General features: G+C 41.4%; 1 protein-coding gene across 1 annotated transcript in view; it reads left to right on the top strand.

The window, feature by feature from the left end:
- The window catches only part of grm6a (glutamate receptor, metabotropic 6a), a 31,937-nt gene that overhangs the window by 16,530 nt on the left and 1,621 nt on the right, over window positions 1-13,786 (top strand). The window contains exons 8-13 of the mRNA XM_041800128.1: window positions 4,112-4,251; window positions 4,331-4,453; window positions 7,135-7,399; window positions 10,490-10,725; window positions 10,807-10,968; window positions 11,130-11,279. Of these exons, the coding sequence (XP_041656062.1) occupies window positions 4,112-4,251; window positions 4,331-4,453; window positions 7,135-7,399; window positions 10,490-10,725; window positions 10,807-10,968; window positions 11,130-11,279 (1,076 nt within the window). The remainder of the gene's footprint in view (window positions 1-4,111; window positions 4,252-4,330; window positions 4,454-7,134; window positions 7,400-10,489; window positions 10,726-10,806; window positions 10,969-11,129; window positions 11,280-13,786) is intronic.

The raw sequence follows: 13,786 nt of genomic DNA, 5'->3' as shown, positions 1-13,786 counted from the left end.
GACAGTAACTTTACCCACTTTTTCACCGTGCTGACGCCCACCTCTTCCATCCATGCAACCCCATACCATCAGAGATGCAGGCTTTAGACCTGAGCCAGGAGAACAAGCTGGATGCTCTCTCTCCTCTTTAGTCCACAGGACACGGCGTCTGTGGTTTCCTCTGACCACAGAACAGTTTTCCATGTTTCCTCTGACCACAGAACAGTTTTCCATGTTTCCTCAGTCCATGTTAAATGAGCTTTGGTCCAGAGAAGACGGACCACTGTGTTTCTGGATCCTGTTCACATGTGGCTTCTTCTCTCCATGATCCAGCTTTAACTGTCATTGGTGGATGGCATGGCCAACTGTGTTGACAGACAATAAGACAATTTTTTTGCCCCTTTTTACTAATTTTTTACAAAGTTTTTTGCCACTTTTAACTCATTATTTGGTCACTTCTGAGAGACTCTGCCTCTCTAAAACGCTCCTCCAGCTGTTTTTCATTAGTACCACTTACTTTTCCAGCCTCTTGTTCCCATCCCAACTTTTTTGAGATATCTTGCTGCCATCAAAATCAAAATGACCAAATCATTTTCTCATCAAACTGCTGCTTTAGCTGCTTCCACACTAATATGTTCTCCGGCCACCATTGTTTTTAGGCTTGCAGTTACTTCAACTAAACCACACCTGTAGCTCCGCCTCTTTCCCCTCAAACGATGCTGATTGGTGCAGTCATTTTCTGACCAGGAACAAGCGAATCAGCTTGAAGCTTTGTGAGATAGATCCGTGTGATGACAGACATGGAATCTGGAATTTCTTTCCTTTACCAGTTGCGCTGTATAGACCCTAAAAGTGAGCTACAACCCTCACCATGACTTCTGTGAACCATTACACCTCTACTAATAGACTCAGAGTTGTTAATCATGTAGAGCACACCACTGACACCAAACAGTCCTCTGCATCCTCCAAGTTATCCCACCTTTAAACACCATCATCATTAGAATCAGGGGGACTTTACACCACTAGATCAGGGGTGTCAAACTCAATCACAGCAGGGGCCAGATTCTAAATTTGGGTCTAACCTGAGGGCCTAACAGGGTCAATATTTAACCATTGCCTGTCAACCTAAAGGATTTTGAGATTAAAAGGTCAACATGATAAGTTAAAAACTCAAAATCTGAGATTAAAAGTCAAACTAACAAGTTTTAAAGGTAAAAACATGACATTTAAAGTCAAAATGATGTTTTGAAAAGGCAAAGTATGAGGTAGAACACTGAAACCATGATTTTTAAGTCAAAATATGATATAAAAGTCAAAATCATGAGTTTTAAAGATCAAAAAAATTAGCTAAAAGTCGAAGTTAGGAGTTGAAACACCAGCAAAACTGAGATGAAATTCAAAATCATGATATTTAACAATCAAAATGTGAGATGAAGTGAAATTTAGGAGTTGAATTTGTCAGCAAAAATGAGAAAAAAATTCAAATTTATGATATTTAACAATCAAAGTGTGAGATAAATAATATAATCGTGAGTTTAAAATGTCAAAATATGAGATTAAATTTCAAATTCATGAGTTTTAGAAGTCTAAATGTGAAACAATGTTAAAAACCATGCATTGTCACCATGCAAGGTCAAAAAAATGAGATAAAGGTCAAAATTGATATGACTTTAAAAGGTCAAATTAGGATTTAATATAAAATGATGAATCTAAAAGGTAAAAATATGACATAAAAAGTCAAAGTTATGAAATGTAAAGGTTAAAACATGAAATAAAAAGTCAAAACCATATCTTTTAGTCGTCAGAACTATGAGATGCAAAATTGAAAATATAAAGAACACAAATTTCTCCTACGTTCCTGACTTTTTATCAAATTATTTTTCCTGTTTACTTTTTCTTATTTTTATGATACAGCAAGGATGTTATAAATCATCCAAGTTAAATTTATATTTTTATACTGGAGGAAATCTGCAGACCTCATACTGGTGGGCCAGTTCTAATAAAATATCATAGGATCTGGTGGGCCAGGTAAAACTGTACCACGGGCCGGATTTGGCCCCCAGGCCTTGAGTTTGACACCTGCGCACTAGGGGCTCCATGTGAGATTTAAGGAACCATCTCAGCAGGTGCAGCACCTTAAACATCGGTACGTAAACTCCATGGACGTGAAAACTGCGTTTGAAGTTAGAGCGAGCAGGTGCAGCCTGGTGCTGCCGTCTGTAGTTCTGTTTCTGCTCTGAGCGGTTTGTTCTGTCTTCAGACACACAGAGCAGCAGTTAATGCACTTTACATGTTTCCACTGAGGTCTCACTGCACGCCCGTGTGTGTGAGAGAGAGAGTGGGTTAATAATTGAAGCAGCAGCTGGAGGAGCTCTGCAGGAGGAGGAGGAGGAGAAAATATACTCCTCTTTTATTTAACTTATCTGCACAACAAGAAATAAAAACTGGACCAGGAGCAGCTGTTTTACTGGTTGGTTATTGATCAGATTAATGAATATTTTTCTCTCTGATCAGCATTAATCATTCAGACTGTGGTTAGAGTATTGATTATGAATGATCTGAAAGATAAACTCAGCATCAGGATTACTGGGATGTTAACTCAGACCTGTGCTCTCTCTGTCATCCATGGCTGTTTAAATAAAGGTAAAGCAGGGTACTCGCTAAAAGATAATCGTGCAGATTCCCCTCTTCTGACCAAGGTCAGTAAAGACCCGATGATCTGATGGTTGTAAAGATTACCTAAACAGATTTTCTTGTAGTCTGTGGTTTATTCAGAGTGATCTTTCCTTCTCTTATCAGCTCAGAAGATGATCTGAGATGCTCCGATTTAAAATCATAAATATTCATCATGCTGAATATTTACAGTGCCTACGTGAAGTATTCAACCCCATGGATGTTTTACCCTTTTATGGATTTTATAAATTAATCATGGCCAATATAATTAGGTTTTTTTAACAAAAAATACCCATTAATATCAAGCTGAAAACAGACTTCTACAAAGTAATGTCAGTTAAATAAAAATCTGTAATGTAAAAAAGTGACTGCATAAATATTCCTCCCTCTAGTCAGTATTTAGTAGAGTCACCAGTCACAGCTCTGAGTCTGTGCGGATAGGTCTCAGTCAGGATCAAACTCTGGAATTTTACTCCATTCTTCTTTACTGATTTCTGTGTAGCTTTCTCTGTATGCTTCAGGAAAATCAACCTTCTCTAAGCCATAGTTCTCTGTTAGAGTGAAAAAGATTGTCCTCCAGCATTTTTCTACATTACGCCTCGTTCATTTTACCCTCTACCTTTACAAGACTTCCATGGCCGTCTGCTGAGAGGCATCCCCACAGCATGATGCTGCTGAGAAGCATCCCCACAGCTTGCTGCTGCTGGGAAGCATCCCCACAGCATGATGCTGCTGAGAAGCATCCCCACAGCATGATGCTGCTGAGAAGCATCCCCACAGCATGATGCTGCTGAGAAGCATCCCCACAGCATGATGCTGCTGAGAAGCATCCCCACAGCATGATGCTGCTGAGAAGCATCCCCAGAGCTTGCTGCTGCTGAGAAGCATCCCCACAGCATGATGCTGTCACCAGCGTGCTTCACAGTGGGGATGGTGTGTTTGCTGTGATGTCAGTGTTTGGCGTCTTGTCTGATGGTCTCAAAGCTCCATTCTGGTCTCATCAGACCAAAGACCTTTCTTCCTCTTGACCATGGAGTCTCCCACAGTCCTTCTGGTGAACTCTAGTCCAGATTGAATCTGAGTTTTCTTCAACAGTGTCTTTCTCTTTGCCACTCTCCCATAAAGCTCTGACTGGTGAAGAACCCGGCCAACAGTTGTTGTCTGCAGAGTCTCTCCCATCCCATAATTTCTCGTAGCAGACTCACTCTCATTGGCTGTTGGGGATATTCTACTGGCGGCCTGATCTGAAACCAGAAATATCCTTTTTGTAATGTGAAAGCTTTGACTCAGTTTGGAGGGAAACTTATATAATGGCATCATAACAAGCTTTGAATTGGCAACACAGCCATTCTCCTAAAAGAAAAGGCCTAAAGTTGTCCAGTTGTGAGACAACAGTTTGATCTGCTTATGTATAAATAAAGTCATGAAGCTCAAACTCCACTTCTCTCTCTCTCCACAGGAAGTGCAGGTACTACGGTTATGTTCAATGAGAATGGAGACGCTCCGGGTCGTTACGACATCTTTCAGTTCCAGATGACCAATCACAGCCATCCTGGTTACCATGTGATCGGCCAGTGGGCCAATAACCTGAGACTCAATGTAAGAGGGTGAAAGAGAGATTCAGTGTTTAGCGTCTATCCGTCTGTATCTCTGACCTGTCTGTCCGTCTCTCCGTCAGCTGGAGGAGATGCAGTGGTCCGGAGGAGATAAATCCGTCCCACAGTCAGTCTGCAGTTTTCCCTGTAAACCAGGAGAGAGGAAGAAGATGGTGAAGGGCGTCCCCTGCTGCTGGCACTGCGAGGTGATACCATCATCAACCCCGTCACCATCACCTTCCTCTTCTTCACCATCATTACCATAATCATCATCATCATCACCTTCATCATTAGGGCTTGTGTCCACAGACGCTCCTTTTTTTGCTGGCAGTGCCCATATTCTGAGCTTCAGAGCAGTCATTATCTAGACCAGTGGTTGTCAACCTTGGGGTCGGGACCCCCTTTGGGGTCGCGAGACATTAAGAAGCGGTCTCCAGATTCCCTAAAAAACTATGAATATTTTTAAAATTCCACTGTTGCCACTTTATACCAATTTTGCCAAACCTTAACCAGTGTTCATCATTTTCCCCACAAATTTAAACACATTTTTTTCCATTTAACACCTATTTTTGCCATTTTAAACCCTTCCCACCACTTTTTTCAGCCTGTTTTTGCCACTTCTAAACCAATTCTTGCCACATAAGCCAAGTGTTGCCTCTGTTGACCCATTATTGCCATTATTAACCCCTTTTTATCACTTTTATGCCCGTTTTCCCATTTTAACCACATTTCACTATCTGATATGCCTATTTTTGCCAGTTTGACCAATTTCTATTTTTTCTTTCTCAGCACCATTTTGCCAGTTTATATTGATTTTTCTTCCCGATTCATCAAATTTCCACCCATTTTTGCTAATTTAAAGTCTTTTTCAGCCACTTTTTAATTCCCTTTTAGCACTATTAATGCCCATTTTTGTCTTTCTTATATCATTTTTGCCACTTCTAACCTGTTTCTGCTACTTTTAAGATCCAGTTTCACCAACTTTTTCATGATTTTTTTTTTTTGCCATTATTAACCCATTTTTTCAATTTTGAACCCATTTTAATTCTTTTTTTTTTTTTTCACAAAATAGATTTACATTCTTTATACTACACAAATAATTTTAAAAAGAGATTTGTTTCATTAATAAGAGTTGTTATTTTTTTAGGTTAATTATAAAATATGTATATCACAGCTTAACTGTACAATTGACCATGGTTTTGCTGACCCCAGTTTGGCTGGGCCCCAGAAAGCTCTCTCCTTTATCGCCCCTTATTGACCGCCTTGTCTGCACGTGACTATTCTTAACTGTGAATGGCTGTGTTCATCCACCTTCACAGGCTGAAAAGGTTGAGAACCCCTGATCTAGACTACAAAAGGAGGCTTCTGCAAGAAATATGACCAAGAAATTATTAAAACGATGTGAGTGCAGCCTGTCCTGGCATTAGCAGCAGCTCTAGACCCACCCCCGCTTTGTTCGGATTGGCCTTTGAGGAGGAAGTGACACGAACGAGCTCTGTTCTATAGATGCCGAGGGCGTTTTAACTAGGGCTGAACAATTTGGGAAAATAATCTAATTGCAATTTTTTCACCCACCATTGTGATTTCAATTTAACATGATTATTCTTCAGGTTGGTAATAAGCCATTCTATATTAGTTAGTATATTATAACACACAGAGCTATTTCCCTCAGAAATTTATATCCAATCGCCCAAAATCTACAAATAAATGTTCAAAAATTCTAAGGAAATAACTAAAAACTAAAAACCTGCCTACCACCGAAAAAAAATAAAAATCCCCAAAAAACGTTAAATTCCTCAAATTTTCATAAAAATACAAAAAAAACAAAGCAACCCCCCCAAAAATCAAATCAACTTCTTAAAGATTTACAAATAATTTCTCAAATTTTCACGAAATTACCTAAAAGTTTCAAAGCTAATTCTCCCAGAAATTTGAATCAAATTCCCCAAAATCTACAAATAAGTGTTAGAAATTTCCATAAAATACCTCAAATTTTCTAAATAAATCTCCAAAGAAATTCTAATCAAATTTACAAAAATGTACAAATAAATGTATCAAATTTTCAAGAAGATACTTTAAATTTTCAAAGCAAATTTCCCCCCCAAAATTCAAATCAAATTCCTAAAAATGTCAACATAAATTTCTCAAAGTTCCACAAAAATATCTAAAAAATTTTTAAGCAAAAGTCGTCCATCTGTCCTTCTTCCAGCTGTTCTGTTGTACCTGTCAGTCTCTGTGCCCAGGTGAGGTAACGACTCACATGTTTGTAGTTTTTTAAGATAAGATAGAGAAAAATTTCATAGAACAGTTGATCAATTTCCACCATTTTTCAGTGTTTTCTTCTTCGTTGTGTTTTGCTGCTCCGGCTGAACTTTAGCCTATTTGCTCCACGCTGCCCCCACAATGGCGGCAGTATTGCAGTGTTTGATCTGTAGCTCTCAGCTTTGAGAGAACAGACAAGATCCGGATGAAATGAAACGAGGCAAGGCAGAGCTAGTACAGCAGAGTAGAGTGAGAACTGGAAATCCTGCAGCTGGATCAGACCTCCACATATAGAGGATGTTTGTCAAGTGATACAAAAATGATGGATGTCAGGTGTAAAAATCAGTTCAGCTTCAGTCGGCATCACTCCATTAATCATGAGTGCTGCCAGCACTAAAAGCACCATCTGTGGATACAGGCCCTTATCATCATCATCGCCATCATCGGCATGATGTCCATTGTCATCGTCATCAACCACTATCATCATCATCATCATCATCATCCCAGGAACACCAGGAACAGACTAAATGCCAGGTCTGGACCTGACATATATTATTATTATAGGGCAGTAATTATACTTAGAAATGTGGGGCACTTACCTGCCTGTCTTTTCCTCCCCGTCCAGCTCTGTGATGGGTACCAGTACCAGTTTGATGAGTTTACCTGTGAGACCTGTCCATCAGACATGCGCCCTGCCCCGAACAGGACTACCTGTCGTCCCACTCCAATCATCAAACTGGAGTGGAATTCCCCCTGGGCTCTAGTGCCGGCCTCTCTGGCCATGCTGGGTATCCTAGCAACCAGCGCCGTGGTGTTCACCTTCATTCGCTTCAATGACACGCCCATTGTCAGGGCGTCAGGGAGGGAGCTCAGCTACGTACTTCTAACAGGTGAGTGCTGATACTGACAGGTGAATAATTATGGTAACGCACTGGCAGATGAGAACCTTTGCTTCAGATTGGACTGGTTTTTCCCAGCAGATGATAATACTGGTTTTAGTGTGTACCTTTATCTTGAAGTATTTCCTGTTTGGCCACAGCTTGTTGGGGATTATTTTGAAGATAATTATCTTCTATGACCAAAGTGGAGACTATGTCCACATTCTCAGCTTCCTGTGTGTGCTGGCCTCTTCCAGGGGTATCAGTTCCCATTGATTCTGTCAGGGATTTCCACTGATCTTGAGGTGCAACCAGGGTTGGGAGGGTCTAAGGCAGGGGTGTAAACTCAATCACAGCCAGATTCTGGATTTAGGTCTAACCTGGGTCAACATTTAACCATAACTGTCAACCTCATTTTCACCAGTGATAAAATATGAAAAAACACAGCACTGATGATAAATCATCTGGCAATTCAAAAAAGTAAATGATAGGTTTAAAGGCTCAAATCTGAGATAAAAATTCCAAATTATTAATCCAAAAGATCAGAACACGAGATTAAAAATAGAAAAATAATGTTTTAAAAGAGCAAATATATGTGGAGAAAGTTATAATCATAAGTTTGAAAGGTCAAAATATGAGATCAAATTTGAAAACATGAGTTTAAAAGTCAAAAAATTGCTAAAAATTTTAAATTGTGAGTCTAATAGGTCAAAATATGGGATTAAAAAGCCAAAATTAGGAGTTGAAAATGTCAAAATGTGAGATCAAATTCAAAATGATGACTTAAAAAGTCAAAAATGTGACATAGATTTAAAATTGGGAATCTAAAAGGTCAAAATATGATATAAAAAGTAAACATTATTCATTTAAAATGTCAAAATATGAGAAGAAATTGAAATCATGAGTTTAAAAGTCAAAATATGGGATTAAAAAGCAAAAGTAAGGAGTTAAAAAGGTCAAAATATGACTTAAAATTCAAAATTGTAAATCTAAATGTTAAAATTTGACATAAAGTCCAAATTCTGAGTTGAAAAGGTCAAAGTATGAAATGAAAAGTCAAAATCACAAGTTTGAGTCTTAATCTAGAGATGCAAAACTGAAAATATGAAATAAAACACATTTCTTTCCCCACATTCCTGACTTTTTAGGAAATCTTTCTTATTCTTTTTCAGATTTTTATGGCTTAACAAGGATATTTTAAATAATCAAGTTGAAGTTTACATTTTTATACTGGAGGAAATCTGCAGACCTCATACTGGTGGGCCAGTAGGATACAAGGATACAAATATGATATGATCTTGCGGCCAGATATAATCGTTCCACGGTTGGATTTTGCCCCTGGGCCTTGAGTTTGACACCCCTGGTCTAAGGCTTGGAAACTTCAGAACTTTGTTTCTTTGTTTTGCGGATGATGTTGTTCTGTTATCTTTATCAGGGTGTGAACCCAGCAGGCACTGGGGTGGTTTACAGTGCAGTGCAAAGCCATCAGGATGAAGGTCAGCACCTTCAGGTCCCAGGCCATGGTTCTCTGCCTGAAAATACTGGATTGCTTCCTCTGGGAAGGAAGTGAGTTTCTGCCAAAAGGGAAAGATTTCAAATCTCCTGTGGTCGTGCTTACAAGTAACCTGACATGCCAGATGGATGTGTTTCACACATCCATCTGTGTTTCACACATCCATCTGTGAAGGCTTCAATAGGAAACGTTGAGAAAAGGCAGAGGCTTTGAAAAAACTCAGAGTGTGAGTGGTTGAATGTTCTGTCTGTCACATCTCTACGGGCCAATCGGAGCAACGAAACACGTGAAACTGGTGCTGTAGCAGCATCCACGCTAAGCTCTTCTGCCATAATTGCACCAGCTCTTGCTGCTGCTTGTTTACGTCACGACTCTGTCTTGCCTGAAAGTACTGCCCCTTCTCGCTGATTGGTCCTGTCACTTTCTAACCGGGCCCAAATAGTTCCGATGGGAGCTTTGAAGATGGATTCACCAGTGAAAAACAAGGAAAGGGGCGTATCCATCTGCTTTGCAAGGTTAGCTTACAAGGGAGCTGAGCTAAAAGCTAAGCTTTGGAATTACCTATGGAGCTAAATTTTAACGTTTAGCAGCGTTCATGAACTTTGGGTAGCAACCAAAAGAATGAGATTAAAGACACAAGTAGTTGAAATGAGTTTACTATGAATGGCAGCTGGGCTCAGCCTTTGATAAAGGGTGAGGAGCCTAAGGGGATTGGAGTAGAGCCACCACTATTGTGCATCAAAATAAGCCAGTTGAATTGGTCCTGGCATCTGATCAGGATGCCTCCTGGTTGATTCCCTTTGGAGATCTACTTGGCACAACTGGAAGAAGATCCTGGGGCAGACCTGGAAATCACTGGAATAATTGTAGAGTACTGTGAAAGCATGACTGGGCCAAAAACTGGGCTGCAGTCAGGCATAGATGTGCCAAGTAAGCCCCCCTGAGTGCATCCTCAGGTGGGAAGGAGGACTGACACAATCCTTGTAGTGCTCCAAATGTCCTTGCATATTACTAGCGATATAAGAAAATATCTGTTGAAAAAATAGCAGTAGCCACACTCTTAGAGCAGATAGTGGAGGATGTGGCAAATAAGCACAGCCTAGGGAACCATCCAGGTGGGTAGTAGGGTTGCCCAAGCCCCTGTTGATGCTTTGGTTGTCCCAAGAGCCCCCCAAAAAACTGGTGGTCTGCAGGTGTATTAACAGTTTTGAGGAGGCCCAGACATAAGAGCTTGACCTTTGGTGCAGAGTGGCACACGTGTGTCGACATGTGACAAGCTTAACTCTGGCCATTTCCCCTCCAGCCCAGGGTTGTGGCATGTTGGACCCCTTGGAGAATCCTTTACACCCTATATGCCTAAATCTTATGCACAGTACTGTATATCCCTTCTGGCTTGGAACCATCTCAGGATGCCCCAGGAGGAGCTGGAAAGCGTTACCAGGGAGAAGGACGCATGGTTCAACCTACTCGCCATCACCCTGTCCCCGTCCTGGATAAGCAAAAGAAAACTGATGGATGGATGTTACTCCTCGATGATAACAGTAATGTGATCAGCATATGAGCTGACCTGTTCCTCTCTCCGTCTCCAGGTATCTTCCTGATCTACCTGATCACCTTCCTGATGATTGCTGAGCCAGGCGTGTTTGTGTGTGCGTTACGGCGCCTCCTGCTGGGCCTCGGCATGGCAATCACCTACTCAGCCATGTTGACTAAAACCAACAGGATCTACCGGATCTTTGAACAGGGCAAGAGGTCTGTGACTCCTCCCAAATTTATCAGCCCCACCTCCCAGCTCATCATCACCTTCATCCTCATCTCCGTCCAGGTAAGAACCCAGGTATTATACCACTTCCTGGTTCCGCATCTTATCACATGATTCAGGTTGTATTTCCTGTTTATGTTCCAGGTTCTTGGTGTGTTCGTGTGGTTTGCCGTCATCCCTCCACACACCATTATTGACTACGACGAGCTCCGCCCCCCCAACCCTGACCTGGCTCGAGGCATCCTGAAGTGTGACATGTCAGACCTGTCAATCATCTGCTGCCTGGCCTACAGCATCGTCCTCATGGTGACTCATTGATCCATCATTGGTGCTGATCAGCTGATTAGTTACATATTTTTGATTGATTTGAACCCTCTGATGTCATATTGATCTTGAACAGGGATAAAGAGTTGTTGAAGGCTCCTCCCCTTTGGTCCCCAGGTAACCCTTATCATTTTTGTTGCTAGGTAACATGTACTGTGTACGCAGTGAAGAGTCGCGGTGTTCCAGAGACGTTCAATGAAGCCAAACCAATCGGGTTCACCATGTACACCACCTGCATCATCTGGCTCGCCTTTGTACCCATCTTTTTTGGTACAGCCCAGTCTACTGAGAAGGTAGGAGCCCAACCACCATTAACACAATCATGATCAACCCAAACACCATCAACCCATCCAGGGTTAACTAAACCAACCCAAACCATCAGCTTAATCCTGATCAACCCACATACTGCCAACGCAAGAGGAGTAAATCAAACCATAATCAGCCCAGACCACAATAAACTAAACCATGATCAACCTGACCACCATCAATCCATCCAGAATAAACTGGTCCACCGTCAATCCAATCTGATCATTCTATATATCGTCCAAATAGCTACTAAAGTTGGACATGTTTAATTTTATTCACCAGGAAGTGAAAGTATCAGACTTGATAACAGTTCCTCTTTATACTGCTGGAATAACATTTTATTGACTTGTAAAAATACCTAATTACAAAGCAGTGCATTTCTGTAGAGTCTCGCTCCTTTAGTGCTGCAGCAGTGGTGTTTTTACTGCAGTACTTTAATACATTCATTATCAAACTTCAACATGATAAAATGCTGATTAACAGAAGGTTAACAGGTGTAGCAGACAGGTGAGTAGACAGACAGGTTAGCAGACAGACGGACAGACGGGGTGTTTACCATCATCAGGACTAAATGTGTATTTGTGGTTCAGACTGAGTTCAGGGAGGGACACTGGGATAAATTGGGACAGAATTAGACACAAAGTGGAACACCTGGATTATACAGATTATAGACTAACAAAGGACGTCATTAAACAACTTAGCTTAATTCAAAAGAGCGCCGCAAACAGACCAAGTAAGACAAAAGAGCTCAGTAAAAAGACTAAGAAAACGTCAACAAGAGCTCTAAAGATGACCAAAGAGATTAATAATAAAGAAATAGACCTTAGAGACTACAAAGGGAGTTCAATAACACATAAAAATACTATAAGGCAGAGGTAACAGATAAGAAAAATGGAGGCCTCATACTTACTGACAGACCTGAGGTTTAACAGTAGACAGCAGATAACGTGGTGGTTCTGTTTTGTTCTTGTTTATGTTCTCAGACCTTTAGGGAAGTTGTATGCTCTCATAAGGTGTTTTGAGTCAGCTAATTACTTGCTCTCATAGTTAGTGACAATACAAAGGTATTTGGGTGGATCTAAGGAGGTCCAGTAGGAGGCTGTAGAAGCTCTGCAGATGGTTCTGCAGTTCTGGTGATACATGTAGACATTCTGTAGGAGGATGAAGACGTTAGTAGGGCTGGCAGAGGTTCCTTTGGTGCTTTTGAAGGTTCTGCTTTGATTCTTAAGATTTTGTAGGTTATGGTCCTTGTAGAGGTTTTGCTGGTGGTGCTGGTGGTTGAATATGTTCCATATGTTGTTGAACGAGTTCTGTAGTTGGCTGTAGGTGGTTGTTGAGGTTCTGTAGGTGGTTGTTAAGGTTCTGTAGGTGATTGTTGAGGTTCTGTAGATGGTTATAGAGGTTCTGTAGGTGGTTGTAGGGGTTCTGTAGGTGATTGTTGAGGTTCTGTAGATGGTTGTAGAGGTTCTGTAGGTGGTTGTAGAGGTTCTGTAGGTGGTTGTTGAGGTTCTGTAGGTGGTTGTAGAGGTTCTGTAGGTGGTTGTAGAGATTCTGTAGGTGGTTATAGAGGTTCTGTAGGTGGTTGTAGGGGTTCTGTAGGTGATTGTTGAGGTTCTGTAGATGGTTGTAGAGGTTCTGTAGGTGGTTGTAGAGGTTCTGTAGGTGGTTGTTGAGGTTCTGTAGGTGGTTGTAGAGGTTCTGTAGGTGGTTGTTGAGGTTCTGTAGGTGGTTGTTGAGGTTCTGTAGGTGGTTGTAGGGGTTCTGTAGGTGCTTGTTGAGGTTTTGTAGGTGGTTGTAGAGATTCTGTAGATGGTTGTTGAGGTTCTGTAGGTGGTTGTAGAGGTTCTGTAGGTGGTTGTATAGAGTCTGGTGGTGGTTATAGAGGTTCTCTAGGTGGTTGTAGGGGTTCTGTAGGTGGTTGTTGAGGTTCTGTTGGTGTTTGTAGAGGTTCTGTTGGTGGTTGTAGAGATTCTGTTGGTGGTTGTAGAGGTTCTGTAGGTGGTTGTAGAGATTCTGTAGGTGGTTGTAGAGGTTCTGTAGATGGTTGTAGAGGTTCTGTAGATGGTTGTAGAGGTTCTGTAGGTGGTTGTAGAGGTTCTGTAGGTGGTTTTAGAGGTTCTGTAGATGGTTGTAGAGGTTCTGTAGGTGGTTGTAGAGGTTCTGTTGGTGGTTGTAGAGGTTCTGTAGGTGGTTGTAGAGGTTCTGTAGGTGGTTGTAGAGGTTCCGTTGGTGGTTGTAGAGGTTCCGTAGGTGGTTGTAGAGGTTCCGTAGGTGGTTGTAGAGGTTCTGTTGGTGGTTGTAGAGGTTCTGTAGGTGGTTGTAGAGGTTCTGTTGGTGGTTGTAGAGGTTCTGTAGGTGGTTGTAGAGGTTCTGTTGGTGGTTGTAGAGGTTCTGTAGGTGGTTGTAGAGGTTCTGTTGGTGGTTGTAGAGGTTCTGTTGGTGGTTGTAGAGGTTCTGTTGGTGGTTGTAGAGGTTCTGTAGGTGGTTGTAGAGG

This window comes from Cheilinus undulatus, linkage group 11 (genome assembly GCF_018320785.1).
Source record: "Cheilinus undulatus linkage group 11, ASM1832078v1, whole genome shotgun sequence".
Taxonomy (NCBI): Eukaryota; Metazoa; Chordata; class Actinopteri; order Labriformes; family Labridae; genus Cheilinus; species Cheilinus undulatus.
Note: the sequence above shows the minus strand (reverse complement) of the source record. Positions and strands in the feature narration are given on the sequence as shown.